At 35.7% G+C, this 24,897-nt stretch overlaps 1 protein-coding gene across 1 annotated transcript in view; it reads left to right on the forward strand.

The window, feature by feature from the left end:
• TTN (titin) overlaps positions 1-24,897 on the forward strand; it is a 268,068-nt gene that overhangs the window by 134,770 nt on the left and 108,401 nt on the right. The window contains 22 exon segments of the mRNA XM_028121746.2: positions 5,116-5,199; positions 5,312-5,395; positions 5,479-5,562; positions 7,772-7,855; positions 7,968-8,051; positions 8,135-8,218; positions 8,351-8,434; positions 8,571-8,654; positions 8,783-8,866; positions 8,980-9,057; positions 9,479-9,562; positions 10,016-10,102; positions 10,370-10,447; positions 14,055-14,168; positions 15,500-15,568; positions 17,957-18,037; positions 18,967-19,038; positions 19,654-19,746; positions 20,211-20,273; positions 21,845-21,934; positions 23,758-23,808; positions 24,349-24,750. Coding sequence (XP_027977547.2) covers positions 5,116-5,199; positions 5,312-5,395; positions 5,479-5,562; positions 7,772-7,855; positions 7,968-8,051; positions 8,135-8,218; positions 8,351-8,434; positions 8,571-8,654; positions 8,783-8,866; positions 8,980-9,057; positions 9,479-9,562; positions 10,016-10,102; positions 10,370-10,447; positions 14,055-14,168; positions 15,500-15,568; positions 17,957-18,037; positions 18,967-19,038; positions 19,654-19,746; positions 20,211-20,273; positions 21,845-21,934; positions 23,758-23,808; positions 24,349-24,750 — 2,118 coding nt within the window.

The following is a 24,897-nucleotide window of genomic DNA, read 5'->3' on the forward strand; positions in this document are numbered from 1 at the left end:
GAAAATCAAAATAGCAAAAGGTATATAACACCAATGATCTAGTCTGAAGAAAATTTATTTTGGGCTGATTTTAAAAGCTCTATCTTTTCCTTCACTATTTATAAATATAACTGTACTCATATCTTTTAAGTGCCTGAGCCACCCAAGAAAGTTGTTCTGGAAGACAAAATATATGTGACTGTTCCTAAAAAGAGAGAAACACCAGCAACTAAAGGTACATTTCAACAACATCAAACTTGGATGAATAACTTTGGATTCAAGACTCAAAAATTGTGTGTTATATAATTTACTATTTTCACAACTTCTAAGTGTTAACCTACTAATATCTTTAAAGAGCCTGATATGACCAGAGAAGTTTTTCCAGAGGTGGAGTTACCCGAGGCTGTTCCCCAAATTCCAGAGCATCCTCCAACTGAAGGTATAATTCTTAGTTATGAAAATCTAAAGAGAATCTTTCTTCTTCAGTCTGCAAAATATGTTTAGTGTTTTGTGTAGGTTCTCAGAACCTCTAACACTAAAATATTAATATCTTTAGGGCCCCCAATGTACCCAAGACAAGGAACTTTCTATGACTTGCCTCCCCCCAAAAAAAGTCCCACTCAAACAATGTACAAGGTTAAACAATTAGAACAAAAATTAAATTTCTAATTTAAAGTTACAATATCTGTTAATATACCTAACTTTTTAAATACTTTGTATCTTCATGTCTTTGCTTTTTCTCAACTAAAAAATACTAATATCTTTGAAGAGTTGGAAGTCTCCAAGGAAGGTCTCCCAGAGCGGCAAGTTCCTATTGCTAAAGGAAGAAAAATACCAGCACCAAAAGGTACAAGCCAGAAGAAAGCTGACTTTCATATCTCATGATTGTAGTTGTACTTAACACATGTAAATATACTAATATCTTGAGAGCCCCAGATGCTAGAAAGGAAGTCATTTCAGAGAAGTGGGTCCCCCAAAGCAGAAGGTCAACTGGGTATATACATGTTCCCATGAGTTATTCAAGAGAAAATAGAGGGGGGAAAAATCTTTAACTTATCTAAATGGAAGATGCTTGGGCTATAAAGTTTAACTATGACATCTTCAGGGAATATATGAAGACACAGAATGTGTAGATGTGACCCAGATGGATCCTTCAATAAGAAATAGCTATTACTTGGTGATTAACATAACAATAAAAATTTTTTAAAAAGCAAAAAAAAAAAAAAAAAGAAATAGCTATTACTGTTTCCAAAAAGAAAAAAGAAAAATATCAGACTAGCTAGAAAAAAAAATCTACATAAGACCACCATAATATTTATATCCCTAAAACGAGATTGAATTGGCTTAACACTCCCCCTTTAAAGCAGAAATCAGTTCCATCAAATGACAGAGGTGCTTGGCTGTAGACTATAAATCAGTAATTTAACTTTTCATGGGGTTGAAATTTCAGGAGATAATATAACTGCCCATTGGAATTGCTTTTCTATTAAAATAAACTTACTACTAAACATAAGCATATGAATTTAAAATAATTCTTTTCCCATAAGACTTAAGTATAGAAATATTCTCAGAAAACCATGACTTAATAAAATATTAAATTCAACTTCGAGCAGTTTTTTTTTGTAGGATGGTCTCCACCTGAAAGCCTTCTAAAACTAAGGCAGTTAAAACTAGTTAACGTTGGAATTCTGCACTGACTACTTAGTTGTTCTTCTTATTATCTTTTATTTTTTTAGAGTCCCACATTTTTCCATGTTGAATATTTTTAGGCAATTCTAAAGATGAAAAAGTTTTAAGACATCCAGCATAACAATTTCTTTACGATATCCACGATATTCTGTAAGTTAAGCGATATCCAAACACTTTGACATCATTTTTTCAGTCTAGAATCTTTGGGTCATTCTCCTCTCTCCTATATTTGAAAAACAAATACCTTTCTAAAGTGCCTAAGGTAAGGGTACAAAATGAAGCCTATCCAGACAAGAAAGAAGCTGTTATGTTCTCCTCAAATTAATAGCTAAAAGTGCATCATTAATTATACAAAATCAATTTTTTTCACTTAAAGCTAATTTTCCATGATCTAATTTTCTATACATCTATTCCAAGAAATAAAATTACTAATATTGATAGTACCTGAGGTGACCAAGAAAGTAGCTCCTGATAATCAAGTACTCACCCTGTCATTAAAGAATCAGATGCAAGGAGCAGGAAGGTCTCCCAGTCTGGGGCATTCCTGTAGGTGGAGTTAGGACTAAAACTCTTCATCACTCTGAAGTTCAATGTATTAATATCTTTAAAGTGCCTGAATCACTTCAAGAAGCTGTCTCTGTAAGGAAAATACCCATGGCTGCTCCCCCTGAAATTGAAACACCTTCCAGTAAAGGTATCAATCATTCTATCATTCCTGCTTTCATTTCTTTAATAAATGGCAATTATGTGTGTGGTGCTATGGAGCTGGGGAATAATAAACAAGGACAATTAGGACTTGATTCCTTTCTCCGAGACTTTATACATCATCCAATTTTTAAAGGAAGCACCCTTGGAGCCAGAAATACCACTTTGGTGTAGTTAATGTAACTAACGTCTTCACTGATGCCTTAACCTCTAAGCTTGATACTAATATCTTCAAAGTGCCAGAATCTATGAAAGAAGTTGCTCCTGAAATGCAAGTATCTGAGGATTTTCCTAAAAAGCCAGAACCTCTGCCTATAAAAGGTACGTGATACCTGCAAGCAGATACTGAAGAAGAAATTATCTGTCCTCTGCTCTTACAAGTCTATGCTTTTCTAATGTTCTTTGTAATACCTAAATGTAAACATACTAATATCTTTCAAACACCTGAAGCTGCCCAAGAAGTTCCCTCTCAAGAGAAAATATTTGTGGGTGGTCCTATTCAAATAGAAACCCCTTCTATTAAAAGTATTCATTCAACAAATGCTTAGTAAGGAGGGTCTACAGTGTCACAGGAACTAAGCCAAGTGCTAGTGAAGGGTGAGCACCTCTTCCTGACGATCCCACTAACCCCTAAGACTTAGTTGACTGGGGGAGCAAGGGGAGAAGAAACTTCTAGAAAACTACACTTGCCAACTTACTGTGGTTACTGTGTTCACTAATTCTTTTACACCTTAAATGTGAAATACTAATATCTTTAAAGTGCCTGAAGTGCCTCAAGAAGTTGTTCCTGGAAAGAGAGCTCCTTCCAAAAAAAGAGAACCTCCTTCAGTTGAAGGTACAAGTGACCATTACCTCAAGCTAAAGAAGAAATAGCTCTCGTAGTCTTGAAAATATTTTGCTGTTCCTAGTGATCTTCATAACACTAAATATTAAAATACTAATTTCTTAAAGTGCTGGAAGCGCCCCAAGAAATTGTCCCTGAAAAGGAAACATATGTGATTCCTCACAAAAAGCCTGAAGTTCCTCGTGATGAAGGTATATGTTGCTGGAAGCTTAGAAATTTGGGGAAATGTCTTTTCCTGTATGAATGTGTTTCCTGTCTGTACGGATTCTTCTAACTCCTTAATGTAAAAATATTAATATTTTTAAAGTGCCAGAGGTGCCCAGAGAAGTTGTCCCAGAAAAGAAAGTGCATCCTCCCCCAAAGCCTGAAGTTGTACCTGTCAAAGGTACATTCTAAACCACCCTTTATTTAAGGTGGGGTAGGGAGGGCAATAGCAAGAACCACCTGGCTAGACCTGAAAGGTCTTTTGATGTATAAATGCAGTTCTTGTCTGTGTTGATCCTTGTGACTCAACTGTAAATTTACTAATATCTTCAAAGTGCCCAAGGCTCCCAAAGAGGTTGTCCCGGAAAAGAAAGTGCTTGTGGTGCCTTCTAAAAAGCTGGAAGTCCCACTTGTAACAGGTATTTGTCACCAACCTTAGGTTTAAAAAGATACAACTCTTCTCTTGAAAATGTTTTGCTTTAGTGGTCTCATCATTTTTAAATGTAATTTTACTAATATCTTTTAAGTGCCTGAAGTTCCTCAAGAAATTGTCCCTGAAAAGAAAGCACCAGTGGTGCCTCCTAAAAAGCCTGAAGTTGTACCTGTTACAGGTACTTGTCACTTACCTCAGACTTAAGAAGATATAACCCTTCTGCTCTTGAAAATGTTTTGTTCCAGTAGTCTCATAACCCCTAAGTGTAATTTTACTAATATCTTTTAAGAGCCTGAGGCTCCCAAAGAAGTTGTCCCTGAAAAGAAAGTGTGGCACCTCCTAAAAAGCTGGAAGTCCCACATGTTACAGGTTATTTGTCACCGACTTTAGGCTTAAAAAGACATAACTCTACTGCTCTGGAAAATATCTTGTTCTAGACGTCTTCATAACCCCTAAATGTAATTTTACTAATATCTTTTAAGTGCCTGAGGCTCCCAAAGAAGTTGTCCCTGAAAAGAAAGTGTCTGTGGCGCCTCCAAAAAAGCCAGAAGTCCCACCTGTTACAGGTATTTGTCACTGACTTTAGGCTTAAAAAGACATTAGCTCTTCTGCTTTGGAAAATATCTTGTTCCAGTCATCTTCATAACCCGTAAGTGTAATTTTACTAATATCTTTTAAGTGCCTGAGGCTCCCAAAGAAGTTGTCCCTGAAAAGAAAGTGTCTGTGGCACCTCCTAAAAAGCCGGAAGTCCCACCTGTCACAGGTATTTGTCACCCACTTTAGGCTTAAAAAGACAACTCTTCTGCTCTTGAAAATGTTTTATTCTAGTCGTCTTCATAATTCCTAAATATAATTTTACTAATATCTTTTAAGTGCCTGAGGCTCCTAAAGAAGTTGTCCCTGAAAAGAAAGTGTCTGTGGCACCTCCTAAAAAGCCGGAAGTCCTGCCTGTTACAGGTATTTGTCACTGACTTTAGGCTTAAAAAGACATTAGCTCTTCTGCTTTGGAAAATATCTTGTTCCAGGCGTCTTCATAACCCGTAAGTGTAATTTTACTAATATCTTTTAAGTGCCTGAGGCTCCCAAAGAAGTTGTCCCTGAAAAGAAAGTGTCTGTGGCGCCTCCTAAAAAGCTGGAAGTCCCACCTGTCACAGGTATTTGTCACCCACTTTAAGCTTAAGACAATTCTTCTGCTCTTGAAAATGTTTTATTCTAGTCGTCTTCATAATTCCTAAATATAATTTTGCTAATATCTTTTAAGTGCCTGAGGCTCCTAAAGAAGTTGTCCCTGAAAAGAAAGTGTCTGTGGCGCCTCCTAAAAAGCCAGAAGTCCCACCTGTTAAAGGTATTTGTCATCAACTTTAGGCTTAATAAGACCTAATTCTTCTGCTCTTGAAAATATCTTGTTCCAGTGGTCTTCATAGTTCCTAAATGTAATTTTACTAATACCTTTTAAGTGCCCGAGGCTCCCAAAGAAGTTGTCCCTGAAAAGAAGGTGCCTGTGATGCCTCCTAAAAAGCCCGAAGTCCCACCAGCCAAAGGTAGTCACCCCCATGTCACTGTGTTTGATACTGTCCATTTGTCTCTACTCTGTCTAATCATGAAAATACTAATATCTTTAAAGTGCCTGAGGTGCCCAAGGCAGCTGTTCCAGAAAAGAAGGTGCCTGAAGCTCTTCCTCCCAAACCGGAGAGTCCTCCCCCTGCAGGTAATGTCAGAGCCATACATACTAGGGAGAAAACTGTTATTTTAGCTAGAAAATTATGTATATAAATACGACAACATAAAGGTGGTATGATTCTAAAGAAAAGAAAGTCAGAAGTTAATCAGAATATCTTAGTGTATAATGACATGGTACAGTCAGCAGTTTTTTTCACCTTTTCTAAACACAAATTACCAATGTCTTTGAAGTTCCTGAGGTACCGCCAAAAGAAGTCATCCCTGAGAAGAAAGTGCCTGTGGCTCCTCCTAAAAAGCCAGAAGCTCCACCTGCTAAAGGTATTTATTCTTCCATGTGTTGTTGGTCACCTGTTTCAAGGGTCTGGGAAAAGTGTGTATAGATGTGTCCGCCCATCTCATAAATTGTATTTGCTTGGGTAAATGTGTTGGCACTATTACCCCCTTATAATCTCTGACTAAAAAATACTAATATCTTCAAAGTTCCTGAAACTCCTAAAGAAGTTGTCCCTGAAAAGAAAATGTCTGTGGTTGTGCCCAAAAAACCAGAAGCCCCACCTGCTAAAGGTATTTATTCGCACTGCCCTGTTAAGAAGAAAAAATATTGTCTTGTGTTCTTCCTAATCATTGTAATATATGCCTTCAGTATTCATAAATTCTAAAAATACTAATATCTTTTAAGTGCCTCAAGTTGCACAAGAAGTTGTTCCAGAAAAGATAATTCCCAGGGCACCACCCAAAAAACCAGATGCCCCACCTGTCACAGGTACATGTTAGCCCAGACCTCATTTTGAAGAAATATTACTTTTCTCAATAATTTTAGCCCATTGCTCTTCAATAACTTAACTTTAAAACTACTAATATCTTTCAAGTGCCTGAAGTTGCTCAAGAAGTTGTCCCAGAACCGAAATTTCCCAGGGCACCACCCAAAAAACCAGAAGCCCGACCAGTTTCAGGTATTATTCCCTCGTGTCCTTACCTAAAGAAGAAATACCTCTCCTGCTCTTGGAAATATTTTTAGTCCATTGACCTCATTAATCTAAATGTAAAACTACTAATATCTTTTAAGTGCCTGAAGTTCCTCAAGAAATTGCCCCTGAAAAGAAAGCACCAGTGGTGCCTCCTAAAAAGCCTGAAGTTGCACCTGTTACAGGTACTTGTCACTCACCTCAGATTTAAGAAGATATAACACTTCTGCTCTTGAAAATGCTTTGTTCTAGCATCTCATAACCCCTAAGTAATTTTACTAATATTTTTTAAGTGCCTGAAGTTCCTCAAGAAGTTGTCCCTCAAAAGAAAGTGTCTGTGACACCTCCTAAAAAGCCAGAAGTCCAACATGTTAAAGGTACTTGTCACTCACCTTAGACTTAAGAAGATATAACCTTTCTGCTCTTGAAAATGTTTTGTTCCAACAGTCTCATAACCCCTAAATGTAATTTTACTAATATCTTTTAAGTGCCTGAGGCTCCCAAAGAAGTTGTCCCTGAAAAGGAAGTGTTTGTGGCACCTCCTAAAAAGCCGGAAGTCCCACCTGTTACAGGTATTTGTCACTGACTTTAGGCTTGAAAAGACATTAGCTCTTCTGCTCTGGAAAATATCTTGTTCCAGGAATCTTCATAACACTTAAGTGTAATTTTACTGATATCTTTTAAGTGCCTGAGACTCCCAAAGAAGTTGTCCCTGAAAAGAAAGTGTCTGTGGCACCTCCGAAAAAGCCGGAAGTCCCACCTGTTAAAGGTACTTGTCACTCACCTTAGACTTAAGAAGATATAACCTTTCTGCTCTTGAAAGTGTTTTGTTCCAACAGTCTCATAACCCCCAAGTGTAATTTTACTAATATCTTTTAAGTGCCTGAAGTTCCTCAAGAAGTGGTCCCTGAAAAGAAAGTGTCTGTGACACCTCCTAAAAAGCCAGAAGTCCCACCTGTTAAAGGTATTTGTCATCAACCTTAGGCTTAAAGAAACCTAATTCTTCTGCTCTGGAAAATATCTTGTTCCAGTGGTCTTCATAGTTCCTAAATGTAATTTTACTAATATCTTTTAAGTGCCTGAGGCTCCTAAAGAAGCCATCCCTGAAAAGAAAGTGTCTGTGGCGCCTCCTAAAAAGCCAGAAGTTCCACCTGTCACAGGTATTTGTCACCAACCTTAGGCTTAATAAAACCTAATTCTTCTGCTCTTGAAAATATCTTGTTCCAGTGGTCTTTATAGTTCCTAAGTGTAATTTTACTAATATCTTTTAAGTGCCTGAGGCTCCTAAAGAAGTTGTCCCTGAAAAGAAAGTGTCTGTGGCGCCTCCTAAAAAGCCAGAAGTCCCACCTGTTAAAGGTATTTGTCATCAACCTTAGGCTTAATAAGACCTAATTCTTCTGCTCTTGAAAATATCTTGTTCCAGTGGTCTTCATAGTTCCTAAATGTAATTTTACTAATACCTTTTAAGTGCCCGAGGCTCCCAAAGAAGTTGTCCCTGAAAAGAAGGTGCCTGTGATGCCTCCTAAAAAGCCCGAAGTCCCACCAGCCAAAGGTAGTCACCCCCATGTCACTGTGTTTGATACTGTCCATTTGTCTCTACTCTGTCTAATCATGAAAATACTAATAACTTTAAAGTGCCTGAGGTGCCCAAGGCAGCTGTTCCAGAAAAGAAGGTGCCTGAAGCTCTTCCTCCCAAACCGGAGAGTCCTCCCCCTGCAGGTAATAATGACACTACCAAAACTATTATTTTTTAAAAGAAAACTCTCTTCTTAGTGTTATAAAAATCTGTTTGTAAAATATTTCCTATGCTTTAGTCGACTCTAGCATTAAAATGAGCTTGTCTCTTTCAAGTGCATGAGGAGCCTGAGGAAATTTCCTGGGAAGAGCCTCCAGCGGAGGTTGTGGAAGAGCCAGAGCCTGTTGCTCCGCCAAAAGGTACTTGGCCAGCTGCTAGGTCGCCTTAGCCAATTATCCACCCCTCTTGCCCTGAAAATTCTGGACATTTTGAGCTTTTTGTCTTATTTCTCATTCATCTTCACTGATTCTAAAAAATAAATTCCAATACCCTTAGTGACCGTGCCACCCAAGAAACCTGCCCCAGAAAAGAAACCACCTGCTGTCGTTGCCAAAAAACCTGAACCACCACCAGTGAAAGGTATTTCTCACTGCCATTAACCCCCAACAGAAAAATGTCTGTCTTTCAAGGGCTGGGTTCCACTGCTATACCTAATGATTTTCATGTCATTGAAACGATGAGCTAAAAACAACTAATATCTTTTAAAGTGCCTGAGGTACCCAAGGAAGTTGTTCCTGAAAAGAAGGTGCCTCTCGTGGTTCCCAAAAAACCAGAAGTCCCACCTGCTAAAGGTACATATAGCTGTCTAACATGTGATGGAGGATAAAACCTCCAACTCTTAAAAAGTATTTTGTTCTATGCAAATGCAACTCTTCATAATGCTAAAATACTAATGCCTTTAAAGTGCCTGAAGTTCCAAAAGAAGTTGTTCCTGAAAAGAAAGTAACTGTTCCCAAGAAGCCCGAAGTCCCACCACCTAAAGGTACATGTCCCTAATGAGATTCTACAGGAAAGCACTCACTCTGGCTTCAAAAGTTGCTTATTATAGGAAACCCTGTTGTTTGTCAAACTTCTTATATTCACAATTACAAACCTGCCATTCTGGATTTTTAGGGTTTAAATGTTTTTAAATAACATCATTGGTCTAAAAACAAACAAACAAACAAACAAAAAAACTGATGCATCTATTATATGCACCAAAGAGTTTGCTAATATGGTTTTGTTAATCTGCATAGGCCACATTTCTCTCCCTGCTATGCAGATCTCAGAACAGATTACTGGCCTTGTGAATTTTGTTCTTGGATTTGTCTCTGGGTTATTTGACCTAGATGTGAACTAGAGGTGGTATAAATTTCGTGTACTTCTCAACTATCTAGAAGTAAATCTAACTAATATCTTTAAAGTGCCAGAGGTGCCAAAGAAACCTGTCATAGAAGAGGAACCAGCCATTCCTGTTCCCAAGAAAGTAGAGTCTCCTCCTCCAGAAGGTACACGTAAGATCATTAATGAGCTTGCCACTCATGTCAGCTGCTAATTTAAGCCTTAGTCCTCTTTTTTTCTTATTCAGTATCTCGTGGTCATTTTCCGTCCTTTAATTATTTGTCTTAAACCATTCTTAATTAGCTCTGATTTGGGTTATCAATCAACAACATCTACATAGGGCATCATAAGCTGTATTAAAGTTTCTCTAATGCGCACAAAAAGTAGGACAGAACTAGTGACTATAAATGACACTAAATGCCAAAAGGGCTTTCCAAGCATTCGAATCAATAGAAACAGAAGTCAGTGCAAATAAGATAGATTTCATCTTCACAAAACTAAGAGAAGATATTAATTAAAACAAGGGAAGAAATCACAGTTACTAGTTTTTATGCTCAGTGTTTTGTGCATTTTACAGTATTATTCCATACATGGAATCAAAATTAACTATATCTTTAAAGTATATGAAGAACCGGAGGAAATTGCTCCTGAAGAGGAAGAGCCAGTTCCTGTTGCTGAAGAGGAGCCAGAAGCCCCACCACCAGCAGGTACAAGGCAGGATGCTGTATTGTACAGGAAGATACATCATTTGATTTTTATATCTATTATGTATCTTCTTTAAGATAAAATGTCAGTCTCCTCTCTTTCTTGAAATTCGACTTCATTGGCAAGAACAGAAGTCATTGGCACACACAAAGCCATAGAATTTTACAGTGTGCATGCCAAAGGGATGGGTGTGATCTTCTTTATTCATTCATTAGTGTTAAGCTTTACATTGTTAATCATTTGACTCAAAGAAATTCCTATCTTTCAAGTGCCTGAAGAACCCAAGAAGATTGTTCCAGAGAAGAAAGTTCCTGTTATCAAAAAACCAGAAGCTCCACCTCCTAAAGGTACTTACAGTAAAATAAATCAATATTTGCTTCATTTTTGTGTGCTGTCTAAAATTCTAGTCTTTATTATGTATTGTGTTGTATTATGTACATAACTGTTATCTAAATGTTCTTGTCAAATTAATGTGTACATATTGCATCTTGCAATTTTATATTATTAAATGCTACTAATATCTTTAAAGTACCTGAGATGGCAAAGAAAGTTGTCCCAGTGAAGAAAGTCCCAACTGTTAAGAAGCCAGAAATACCAGCAGCTCAAGGTATTCCCATCATCACTGATAGCATTAGTATCATTGTTTTTTTAAAGTGATCTGTTATCTGTCCTTGTTGTTTCAAAACTAGGGACAAAAATGTCCTTATTTTGTTTCCAATAATGTTAATACTGCTCCATTAACTACAGATCCTTTATTCTTAACATTTAAAATGTTTCTAAATACTCTTTTTAAAATACAACTAATATCTTCAAAGTGCCTGAGGTGCCCAAGAAACTTGTTCCAGTAAAGAAGGAACCTGTGCCTGTTACCAAAAAACGAGAAGCCCTGCCAGAAAAAGGTACCTACCATGAAGAAAAAAATACAGATTTCCCTGAATACTACCATAGCATTTTAATAATAGTTCTTATGTAAAACCACATTTCACAGATGAAAAGGGGGAAATAATGAGGGCAAAGAGAAAAAAAGGAGATAGATAAGCAGGAGAAAACAAATAAATGAGATTCAGTTGTGCTATGACAGTGTTCCGTGTGGTAGCAAAGGACCTCCTCTGATTCAAGGGGTAGAACACCTCAATTTAGCATATTTTGCTGAATGTCCTACCACTAAAAAACAGCATACTAGAAAAAATAAGATCTGGTCCTGTCTTCAGGCAATTTCAAGGTGGTAAGAAGAAAGCCCAGCACAGCTCTCATAGAGACAGGAAGTGATCACACCTACAAGAGTATCAAGGGCTATAGAAACACAGAGCAAGGGAAGATAAATTTCAGGAAGAGGCATCAGGGGAAAACTGTATGAAAGAAATGAAAATTTAAGTTTTGATGGATTTTGACAGTGTATAGCAATTGAGGAAATGGTTTTCTAGGCAAAGGAAAGATTTTTTATCAAAAGGCACAGAGGTAGAAGAGTCTAGGAAGTTCAAGGACCTTCAAATATATTTGTACAATTTGAGTATGAATTGGTTGTGAGGTGTCTTGAAAGAGAGTCTGGATATAAAGCTGAGGATCATATTTTGGAGTTCTTTGAATGCCCATATCGGGTGTGTCCTTTATTCTGTAGGCAACAGGAAGCTTCAAAGGCTTTGAAGCAGGTACACCAATCAGTAGAGGTCAGGCTTCAGAAAGATGACTGGCAATAGTTCCAGCTGCTGGAAGACAGTGATAATAGTCAAGAGCCATTGCAGCTATTTAGGGTCATTAAGAGTTGGACAAGATCAGTGGTGGTAGAAATGTAAAAAGAGTGAGAGAGATGGGAGATCAAATTGGTGTCTATTATGGAAACAATTAAGGAAGTAGAGGAGCCCAAGATGATTGTAAGGGTTGTAGCTAGATATCCATGGGAATGGTTCATTGGGTCGCTAATTAACATTAGAAAGAAGATAGTGAATATATTTTTCACTTTTCAAATATAGAAGCTGGGAATATGCATCTGGAGCTTAGGAAAGAGAACGGAGCAGGAGATGTAGATCTAGAAGTCATCCACAGAGAAGTAAGAGTTGAGAGTGCAGGAGTGATTGTTCACAGAATGTAGAGCCAATTTTTTTAAAGCTTCAGAGTTAGACCAGTGGAGAACACTGGCATTTAAGGGTACACAGAAGAAGAGATGCAAATGAAGAAGGTTGAGAAGACTCGTTTATAAAATTGGAATGTCCAAAAGGGTGCCATGCCTCCAAAGCCATATTATCCACTAAGTCTTAGAAAGTTCTTTTCACTGTATTCTTTGCCTGCTGTTTGCAGAATCTTGCACATCTTCTAAATTCTTAATAGTAAACAAAATCAATATCTTTAAAGTGCCTCAAGTACCGAAGGAAATCATCCCAGAAAAGAAAGTGTCCATTCCTATTCCTGAAGAGCCAGAAGCTCCACCCATCCAAGGTACACGGCTGCTCTATAAATCTTGGAAAGATGACAACTGTCTTCAACATCTTGCTTTGGTTGTAGATGGGTTTTATGTATTTGTCTGTTGTCTGTCTTTATGTAGTGAAGTTGTTGATATTTTGGGGTCATCTGAAGAATATGTTCTAGAGTATAACTAAGTTGATATGTTGCAACTTAGCAGTTGGAAGATTCTATTGTGAATATAGTCTAAAATATAATACTGTGTTTTTTAAATCAAAGAGTCTCCTGAGGAAATAATGTATGAAGAAAAGGCATCCATAACCATTGGTAGAAAAGTGACTCCCCCTGTTGAAGGTATATATATATACACACACACACACACACACACACACACACACACACACACACACACACATATGTATAAATACAAATATTTTTAATCTCTTAAAGATTCCCGCTAGAAATAAAACAAACTGAGGGTTCTAGAGGGGAGGGGGGTAGGGGGATGGGTTAGCCTGGTGATGGGTATTGAGGAGGGCACGTTCTGCATGGAGCACTGGGTGTTATGAACAAACAATGAATCATGGAACACTGCACCAAAAACTAATGATGTAATATATGGTGATTAACATAACAATAAAAAAATAAAAAATAAAAAAACTATTCAAAAGGTGACATTCTTTCTTGAAATTATATACAGAAGCATTCCAGCATATGTTTGCTTCATTTTTCAAATAGTTATACTTCTTTTGAAGTAGAATCTTTAATTTGATTTTTCTTGATAGTAATTAATAATTCCCAAAGATACAGTTTACAAGGCAAAACTGGGAAAATTGCACTGGATTCTCAAACAGTAACCCCACATCAAATTTTAAAAGTCATCTCATTTGCCATCAACATACATCAAATAAAGTAGTTGATAGAATGTTTAAGTATGATAGAAGTCTTACCTCTTTTTCTGTATAATTTGTATGAATTGTATATTTTTGTTTTGTGACTTCAATCTTTACATCTGTGTGAAATTTGTATGAGTCTTTGTGAAGAACTTTACACTCTCATATCCTCTGTCAACATTCTTTAAAGAACGTGAAATTCAAAAGTATATCGAGCCTGAAGAACCTGAACCTGAGCCACAGCCAGAAGAAATACCCATACAAGGTATTCAGTTAATTGGACTTAACTCTTCATCATCATGTTCATCTTCATATATGTTTTATGTTCTACATCTGTGTGTAAGATACTCTTTTAAACGTGCATTTCATTTTTATGCATTTGTGTCGTTTGTACTGTTGATCTCATGTCAGTGTGGCTTACACAGATACTTCCTTTGTTTTTATTAGTGCCTTCACCATATTTCTCATCATCTGTGTACAAATTTTTGTGTTTTATGTTGGATACTGTTTTATGTTTTCTGTTGAATACTAATAGGAATTTAAAAAGCAAACTTTTTACTTGATATATATATATATGTTTAAATTTCTACTGAATATACCATATATCCACATGCTAATTAACATATATATATATATACTAACCCTCCTGAAATACTCTTTCAAGAACCTGAACCTGAAAAGAAGGTTATTGAGAAACCAAAACTCAAACCAAAGCCTGTGGCACCTCCTCCGGCTCCACCAAAGGAAGATGTGAGGGAGAAAATATTCCAACTTAAAGGTATAAAGTGTCACTCCCAAGTTTTATTAATCTGCTTCATACTTCTATTCAGTCATCTGAAATGGTGCTTGCAAGGCATGTATTATTTTTTAAAAGTGTGTGGCTTTCAAACATGATCGAGCTATGGGAATTGCATAGAGATCTGTGTTTTCTACTGCCTTCGGGTGCTTTGTCAGAACAGGCCTGACAGAAGGGCATCATTGCTCATTGTTAGCTTCATCCTAGACATCTGGATGCAGGGGCTGTCCAACTAACTTTCTTATGGAGAAAGGGTTCTGATTTCAGGGTGTGATTGCTATACATATCTTTGGGATCTTGTGCATTTGGAATGTATAAGAAAACTTTGCATGAAACTTTCAATGTTGCAGTAACAAATTTATACAAAGGCAAAACTTTGTTCTTACAGAATTTCATGTGTTTTGAAATATACTATAAGTAATGTATTTATGGCATTGATAGCTGATATGTGCTCACATACCATCAAAGGAAAGCATATAAATTACCCATCACTGCTGCCCTACTTTTTTTTTCTTTTGCAACTTAATAAAAGGCCAAACTGCATCTTATGGTGGTCCTCGGCGTAGCCAGAAAGAGTGATTATGAATACATTTGATACCCAGCATCTCTTCTCATTGTTAAATTTCCCTTCTTTCTTTTTTTATTTAGATATTTCTTTGAACTGATGCAATATTACTTAATTATTAAAATGACATTCTTTAAAAGCTGAAATAACCTGGTGAAAACATATTATTCTTTTTATGGTAATACAATGTTGTCTTATTGGTGGTGTCATGAGATTTCTCAATCTAAAATAATCTAGATAAAATCTTAGATGAGCACTTTCCCATGCTTACCTACACATGTACAAAGTCAGAATCTTTCACAGTAAAACTGCTTCTCATGATTCTTGCCCCTCTTCACCCCTCCTGGCCAGCAGGGGTAACTTTCTGGCATTTTAAGTCATACATAGAAAATGGGCACCTCTTACAAGGCTACCCATCTGTTGATTCATAGTCCATGAAGACACACACTTAATACACTTCCCTTAATATAAATTTATACTTAAAGGAAAATTTCTTCTTCTTGCAAAGAACAAAAATTACCTTCTTTCTCCACCAGACTTAAACTTACTACTCACCATCAGAGTAAAAGGGCAATGTTTTCATGGTTTGAACGCTTCCTGTGCGTTCTTTGGTGGCTGCTCTTGGCTGTTATCAATGCTCTCTGGCTGTAAGCAAAGCTGGTTTTGACTCTTGGAGCAGATATTTAATAATTTGCTTCAGATAAGTCTAAATATACAAATAATAAAATTAAGATCATATTCTTTAAAGCTGTTCCAAAGAAGAAAGTTCCTGAAAAACCTGAAGTTCCAGAAAAAGTGGAGCTTAAGCCTCTGAAAGGTATTTCACAATCTGGAAAATGCATTTCTGTGCAGTATCCCTCCACTGCGCTCCTTCCTCTTCCTGTCTTCTAGAATGTTCTTTCTTTCTTTTTTTTTATTAATCAGTGTAGTGTCATTTATTTCTTGTGTTTTTGTAGTTTTTATGGTCCTGGCTCATGAGTGTTGCTGCCTTTGTCTCCCATCAAATTTCATACATTCATGGATATTGTTTATCTTTGTCTCATCTACATATGTCTTCTTGCATTTTCCTCAACTTAAAAATATTAAATATTACTGGTTAGCTGAAATTAGCTTCAGGACACACCTTGGGTTAAAATGCAAAGACCTAATAGTAGAAAGCTTTGGAATTTCACCTGAACAACAGTATTTTGGCCAGTGTTAGAGCACTAAAAATAAGTCATGTCATCCTTCTATACTATTGAGATGATTCATAGGGATTTCCTCAGGGCTTTCCTGTCACTCTCTGGTCACTGACTCCAAGACGTTCTTTCAGGCATCAGATCTCACTGGGAGTTTTAGGGAGCATTCAGGATTGCTGAGGTCATTTTTCAAAATTCATTTCTCTTGACACAGTATTTTCCCCATCTAAACTTAGAACCGAAAGAAAAATAAATGGATCATAAATTTTAGAAATTTTTCCATTTAAAATAGAGTTATTAATTTTTCTAGTAAGTATAATGGGTAGCAGCATTCTGTTTAAGTCATCAACACATCCAGACCCAGAAATTGAATCTGTTCTTGATTCACTCTGGAATTTTAGAAAAATCACCCATCTGAATATACATTTCCTGACTTATAAAATGGAGATTACAAAATAATATTACTATGGCTGTTAACTAATAATGGAGGAAAAGCCACTTAAACATTAAAATGACATGTAATGACATATAATGACTTTAAAAATAATAGCTGCAATGGTGTGTTCTGTACCTGAGTCTCAAATGTCAATAAGACCTTAAAAATAAAATGAAAATACAGAAATACAAATGCAAAGATGTATTTCCACTATGTCCATTATATGAGTAAAGAATATGTGCCATCCTTACATTAATTATATGCATGGTCATCTTTCCATGTTTGATCAATGAAAATAGTTATACATTGAGAATATTGGTAACTCTAAAATAGTATTGAAAGCCAGCAAAATTTAACATGGATAAAAAAATTTAATGTTGAAGTGTGAAATTTTACTTAAAATACTCGACGAGAAAAATCATTATTTAAAATGAAATACATATTTACCTTTCATACATTTAAATTTTGAAGTTATGCAAAGTTATCTTTATCACATTAAAAAAAACCTATTTAGGGGCACCTGGGTGGTTCAGTCAATTAATATCTGACTCTTGATCTCAGCTCAGGTCTTGATCTCAGGGTCGTGAGTTCAAGCCCCGCGTTGGGCTCCACAATGAGTGTGGAGCCTACTCAAAAAATGAAAACAAAATAAAACACCTACTTAATGAATTGCAAAAATCCTGCTTAAAGCACCAAATGGGAAATTTTTTAGAAATATCTAAAAATTCAGATTTCACATGAGTAAATAGGCCATTAAGTGATACAAATAAATAATGTTTTAAGCTGATTTTCATTGACATCACTAGAGAGATAAGGTGGTTCAGTAGTCACCCAGCATTTCTCTTTTTTCCACTCAAATCCATGAGGGTTGTAGGAGAAGGAGGAGGCTGCTCTATATAATATCATCCATCATGCCCAATAGTCACTGAAGATGCAAGAGAGAATAAACTTAGAATTCCTTGGGTCCCTTTTAGTCTAAATTTAAGAACATTTTCTTATTCATTAAAAATGAGCTCTAAACCAGCTCTCAAATTCTAGAGTTTTATAATTTTAGGTTAGTATTTCAAAAGAGAGATCTTAAGAAATGATACTTCCCTTCTGTTAGGAAAGTAAGAGTGGTCCTTTCCCAACATCAAGGTCATCAGCCAGATCCCTTAGCTTTCTTCTCTCACCAGTGGAGAAGACTGGATAATGACACTAACACTTACCAGTATCATTTTAATGTAATAGACAGTTGAGATACCAATGTAGAATTGAACAATCTACAATTGTAGATTGGGGCAAAAATGCTGTCAAGAACCCTGTATTTGATCAAAGATTCATAAAGTCAATATAGAATAACATCTTCTACCTTCACTTAAATTGACTATATTTGCTTTCAATAAATGCAACGGTATTTGTCACAAGGCTATATAAATGTTTGCAAAGGAAATAATGTGAAGTGTATTATTTGCTTTTAAATTCTGTGATATTATTTTGCAACAAAAATTATTATGCACTATAGTTAACTAGTTTTGAAAGAGACCTTTTTCTTGTTGAAATTTACTTTTATATGAATTTACCTCAAAATTTGAAATCATATTCTTTTAAGTGCCTGGAGGTGAAAAGAAAGTTCGCAAATTACTTCCTGAACCTAAACCTCAACCAAAGGAAGAAGTTGTTCTCAAAAGCGGTATAGTATTTTTCAAATGTTTTGTTAGCTTTAAATTTACAAAAAGAATAGACTTGAAAGCTTACAAAATGTTTCTGTCTCTTGGTTTTCTTTTAATCAGATTACCTATTTATCAAAATTCATTTATAGTTGCACTGAAAATTGGGAAGGCTATAATTTCCATAGCTTTTTTCAAAAAACAAATTTTGTGAGCATTCAGTTTTGAAGTTTACATGCATAGACATAACTAAATTGATCATACTCTAAGCTAATAATAATGACCAAAACTGTCATATTCATACTCAAATTATGTAGTAAAATACACTAAACCAATTAAATATTCTAAATTAGACCAAACTTCTTAAGACTTCTAAATTCAGTATTCAGTTTTAAAGTGTGATGCAGGATCATCAGAACTAATAAATAACATTTTTCTAAAAACTGAATATTTCTTTCTACTAATAAAATCTTAATTGGAAGCAAGATATTCATATGAAGAATCGAGTTCTAACATTTTCTTCACACAGAATTATGGGTATCTAGACTACATTTGGATACCCATAATTTGGATATCTCCACTTAAGTAAACTTTATACTTACTTAAATACTCCTCATTATATTACAATGGTGAATTATGAATTGAATCTGTTGCTATTCAAATTACTCATTTGTGTTTTGGTCATTTTTGCAACAGCATTGTCTCTGAACAACAGATTGCCTATGTACATGGATATAAAGTGACTCCCAGTGTTATTTTAATTAATTTGACCACCTTTGATTTAAAAAAAACAAAAAAAGCACTTCTAGTGTAAAGGCTAGTTGTCCAGTGTACCAGGTCGCATGCTTTTCATTTTCTTTGCTTTGTGTATTATTTGCATTTGTCAAGTGTGCTCAACATCTTCATTAGTTTGTTTGTCTTGGTTTACATATAAACCTTTTTGTCTTTTAAGTTCTAAGAAAGAGGCCTGAAGAAGAAGAACCTAAAGTAGAACCTAAAAAACTAGAAAAAATTAAAAAACCAGGTAGGAATCTCAGTAACAATTATCTTTTAACAAAGTGGACATTTAACAAAAGGTTTATCTTGTAAACATCATTGGAGTTAAATATAAGCATAACTTCATATTTTGTCTGTGAAATAGTCTGTGCTTTCCATTGTCTGCTTTCTGTTTAAAGATCTTTATAGTAATTTCCAAATCCATTCATATATTTTCCCATACTTCATTATTGTTATTACTTTGCCCCCTTGTCTGGTAGCAGTGATTGTGAAATAATCAGGTTGGCTGCAAAATAACTACATGGGAGGGTGTCAACAATTGTGGCACAGAATTTGGGGGCTTTTAAGTGGGTTGATTGTTATCATTAGCCTAGTCTCAAAGTGTGTATTTATTGGGAACTGTTACGGAAGTGATTTAGGAAGGGAGAGCTCACGGAGTTGGGACACAAGTGGGTGGAATAAGAGAAAGTAAAATAAACTGAGAAACAGTCAAAGAGAGAAAATAGAAATTAATTGATACAATATAAGGTTTTGTTAAAAGCCCTTAATAGAGCTCTTGAAAAATAGTTTGATCTGATTATTTCAGGTCAGTTGATTTCTAAGTATTCAAATAACACTAGAAAATAATCTCATTATCTTAAAGTACCAGAGCCACCTCCGAAAGTTGTTGAAGAGGCTGAAGTACCTCCAGCTACTGTTACGAAAAGGGAAAGGAAAGTTCCTGAACCAGTAAAAGGTATAAACTTAAGTGTACTGTCTTAGTTGTCTCTAAAAATGCAAATATGCATCATTTAAAAAACCATCACACTGGCATTAAGATGTGAACACAGGACCTTAATCTATTCATCACATATGCTTTAATTTTCTTTACCATTTCACCTTAGGTGTACTTGGCTAATGACCACACACTTGTTAAATTTAAAATAAGTTTTAAGCACTAGGGAAAAAATGGATAATGAGATGAATAACATTAGAACCAATAAAATGTTTTACTGTATTTTCCAAATATTTGGTTCAAATGCAAAATAAACTTAGATCAAATACTTGATTTGGTGACCATATATGTTTAAATTCTATCTCCCAAGATATATTAAGTCTGCTCAATTTTGGTTTAATTTAGTGAAAAACTTCAAAAATCTTCAAAAAAAAAAAAAAACCCAAATCTCCAAATAACCTGCTTACAACTGTGAATTATTTTAGTGCCTGAAATTAAGCCAGCAATACCTCTCCCTGGACCTGAACCAAAACCAAAGCCTGAACCAGGTAAGCAAGCCTATCCCCAATGTCAACAGCATATTCCTTCATGCTTCTTTTCTTTTTAAATGTAAGAAACTTTATTTAAATCCTTTTTGTCTTTTTTATTTTATTATGTTAATCACCACACATTACATCATTAGTTCTTGATGTAGTGTTCCATGATTCATTGTTTGCGTATAACACCCAGTGCTCCATGCAGGACGTGCCCTCTTTAATACCCATCACCAGGCTAACCCATCCCCCCACCACCTCCCCTCTAGAACCCTCAGTTTGTTTCTCAGAGTCCACAGTCTCTCATGGTTCGTCTCCCCCTCCGATTTCCCCCCTTCATTTTTCCCTTCCTGCTGTCTTCTTCTTCTTTTTTTTTTTTAACATATAATGTATTATTTGTTTCAGAGGCACAGGTCTGTGATTCAACAGTCTTACACAATTCACAGTGCTCACCATAGCACATACCCTCCCCAATGTCTGTCACCCAGCCACCCCATCCTTTCCACCCCCACCACTCCAGCAACCCTCAGTTTGTTTCCTGAGATTAAGAATTCCTCATATCAGTGAGGTTATATGATACATGTCTTTCTCTGATTGACTTATTTCACTCAGCATAATACCCTCCAGTTCCATCCACATCATTGCAAATGGCAAGATTTCATTCCTTTTGATGGCTGCATAATATTCCATTGTGTGTGTGTGTGTGTGTGTGTGTGTGTGTGTGTGTCTGTGTTTGTGTGTGTACACACACCACATCTTCTTTATCACATGAAAAAGTGCTCAATATCCCTCAGCATCAGGGAAATCCTTCATGCTTCTTACAAAGAATTGTCAAATAACAAAATTCAACCAAGCAAATGTGACGATCTAATTGGCTTTACTAAACAATTCATGAAATTGTCTAGCAAATAGAGAGTCACTTCAAGGAGTTAATACAAAAAGGAAGGTTTTTATAGACAGAGGGTGAGGGCAGGAAAGTCATGAGCAAAAGACAAGGATTGTTGTAGAGGAGGTTGTCTGCTAGAGGAAAAAGCAGGGTTTTGGTTTTTTTTTTTTATCATGTAGATTATTTCATTCTTTCTTTGGGGGATGGAGAGGAACCAACAGACTCATTGGTGCTGATGGAAAGAAAAATTTTCTGGCTGACCAGTTAAGGCCACATGTCTTTGGGGAGGCTGAAACTGCAATTAGACTGGGTATTAAGTTCCATTTTGGGAACTTGGTCTAAGTGACACCATTTTGACTGTGTGTGTGTGTGTGTGTGTGTGTGTGTGTGTGTGTGTGTTTTAACAAATATGTAGTTATTTTAAAAAAGGAAGTAAAAGCATGCATCAGATGATTTATAATGTCCCAATATATTTTTAGATTGTATTATTTTTTTACTCAATATAATTATATTGGAATATATTGAATATATTATTACATCATACTGTATATAGATCATGCTATAGTTAGAATATGTTATTCTCTGAAAAACTAGTGATTTGAAAATTTCAAAGTTACGTCAGAAAAGGCAAATAGGCCACCAAATGAGATTTTAGGAAGAGACGAATGGATATATTAATGCAAAGAACATCTCTCTACAGAAGTGAAAATAATCAAACCACCTCCCGTGGAGCCCACACCCACCCCAATCGCTGCCCCAGTGACAGTGCCTGTGGTTGGAAAGAAAGCAGGTAGTTAATTCTGTAGTTTTCTTTTTGTTTGTTTGTTTTAGTGCCTTAATAAAAGTTTTCATTCTTCATTAAAATGCAAACCCTCTTTTGTTGAAACAGGCATCATCAACTGGGAGGGGTGGGTAATAAATTCTTGATTAAATTTTCTTCATCTGATGTCCTTTCCCAACCTAATCTCTCACCCGTGGGTACACACTGTGTTTTGATTGAAATATGCATTCCTTCAAAGTATCATTGCTTTATATGCTTTTGAAATTAAGTAATGAATATGTTCAAGGCTGATGAAAACTAAGAAGACAGACACTCTAAGGATATACATATAGGCAACCCGTGGATATTCAAATTTCCCATATGCCCTGTAGGAATCATTTGTCGTTTTTTGTTTGTGTTTTTTTTTTTTTTAAGACTGCATACTAACAAAATGAAAAAGTTCTGGAAATGGATAGTGTTGATGATTGCAAATTGTGAGTATACTTAACGCAACTGAATTGTATACTTTAAGATGGCCAAAATGGTAAATTTTATGTTAGGTTTATTTTACCATAATAAAAAGAAGAGAGACCAAAAAAAGACTGCATTGTTCAGCCTTTAAATCAATATAAGAATCTAGGTCAATAGTAATTTCCTTAAATGTACTAACTCAGTGGTATTAACTATCTCAGGTATAAACTTAAGATACTTAGGAGTTGTACATGAACTATTAGTTCATCACTTAGATGATAATCTCAAAACCAAAATTGATTTGATATGTATTGATCATTGATAAATACATGTCCTAATTATTTGATCCTTGGCTAGTTATTTAATCTCTTTAAGTTTTAATTTCCTACTCTGTAAAATCAGATTAATAATTATATCTGCCTATAGGATTATTATAAGGACTAAATATAGGTAAAACAGCACAGTGCCTGGTGCATAGTAAGCACTATGGAGATATTTAAAATGTTATTGTGTTTAATGACATGAGACAATATATTATATTCTTTGGGCTATAGTTCAACTTTAATATTTATGTTAATATATTTTGTCACTGATATTTATGATTTAGACATTGTTCTGTTAAAGTTTTACAATTTCAATGTGTGATACCTTTCATTAGCTCAGAAAAGGATAATAACTGCTGTTGAACTAATTAAGTATGTGTAAAAATAAAGCTTTTCTCACATTCTCAGGGGCTGAAGCTAGAGAGCTCGTTCTGCATTTGTACTGCCCCACATTAATAATTTCATTAAACTCTAAATGTAGGAACTGCCTTGCTTCTGCCTTAGTTCATTGTCTAAGGGAAATCTTCAAAGGAATCCATATGTGTGTAGCACATAGACCCCTTCTCTTTCCTTAATCCTTATTGGATTTGTCTGCCCAATTAAAAAAAAAATTGACTTTTGGTAATTTCTGGGCCATTTTTCTTTTTCCTACATTGACTCCTTGTTGATAGAACCTTCTTTCCTAGGTTCACTTAACCAACACATACATAAATATATAAAATCTTTTGCATAGCTAGGCAAGAGTTAAACTTCCTCATAAGGCAAGAGTAAGCCTTCTCCCAGAAAGAGAAGAATAAGGGCGCTTGCTGAAAGTAATTTTTTAATCCTAAATAGGTTGGTAATTTAGCTTGGTCACATCATTGACCAGAATGACACTGATCAAAATATGCCTTCCTCGAAATATCCAAGTATTCTCCATGGAGGTCATATAAATAAAGCCAATTTCTCCTCATGCATTAATATTTATAACAAAGAACATGAGTCACCCTGCATGGTTTACTACTAAGCATAAAATGGATCTGAAAATTGTTTAAATGCTGAGTTTTCTTTTTATTTCAGAAGCCAAAGCACCTAAAGAGGAGGCTGCCAAGCCAAAAGGTCCCATCAAAGGTAACAGTCATTTCCCTGCACTAAACTGTAACCTTTCACCCTGGGAAACTTTACATTCAAGGGGGAAAAAGTTTCAAAATTTATAACAATCTTTATTACTCCTAATTGATTCTGATAAAACTAGTATGTCTTCTGACATTTCAAGTAATATATCTCTAATATTATCCAAGTGGGTATTATGTATAACCAACTATATTTTAGCATAACGAGCCCTATAAATTCTTAGCTTCATTCCTCATATACATGATATTTATACAGGACAGATAAAATAATTAGACCCGAATTGGGACATTTTATATTCGGGTTTAAAACTTGAGAAAATGAAGAACATTTCTTATTCATGGATTCCTATGCTATCTCATTTTCCTTTCTGAAAGAAGGCAGTATAAATTCATTTGGCCTTTCAATTTGCCTAGTCTTTAATTTTCTGTTCTTGTCTTCAAGTTGCTTTATCACTGGTTTGTTCCAGCAGGCAGCCAAGTATGAGCTTCTGACCCTTCTGGAAATGCAAAATCAACGTTTAACTTTCTTTTGAATTAGGTGTCGCCAAAAAGACTCCATCACCAATAGAAGCCGAAAGGAAAAAGTTAAGACCAGGAAGTGGTGGGGAGAAGCCTCCTGATGAAGCCCCATTCACTTACCAGCTAAAGGCTGTGCCCCTGAAGTTTGTGAAAGAAATCAAAGACATCGTCTTGACTGAAGCAGAGTCAGTGGGGTCTTCTGCCATCTTTGAATGTTTAGTCTCCCCGTCCACTGCAATTACAAGCTGGATGAAAGATGGTAGCAATATCCGTGAGAGCCCAAAGCACAGATTCATCGCAGATGGTAAAGACAGAAAGCTGCATATCATGGATGTCCAGCTTTCCGATGCCGGCGAATACACCTGTGTTTTACGTTTGGGAAATAAGGAAAAGACCTCCACAGCTAAACTTGTTGTAGAAGGTAATTTCCAGACTGCTGATTACAATCCCTATTAAACTTTAACACAACAAATCTCATTAGCAATTTTTGTTGTAACTTGAGCCAAAATCTCTCATTTCCAAGTTTTCTATCATTGAAGAGATTGTATGTATATTGAAAAGTCTTTGC

The sequence above is a fragment of the Eumetopias jubatus genome, unplaced genomic scaffold (assembly GCF_037043125.1).
Source record: "Eumetopias jubatus isolate StellerSeaLion01/CBP00866 unplaced genomic scaffold, mEumJub1_p1.0 scaffold_3, whole genome shotgun sequence".
In the NCBI taxonomy this organism is placed as follows: Eukaryota; Metazoa; Chordata; class Mammalia; order Carnivora; family Otariidae; genus Eumetopias; species Eumetopias jubatus.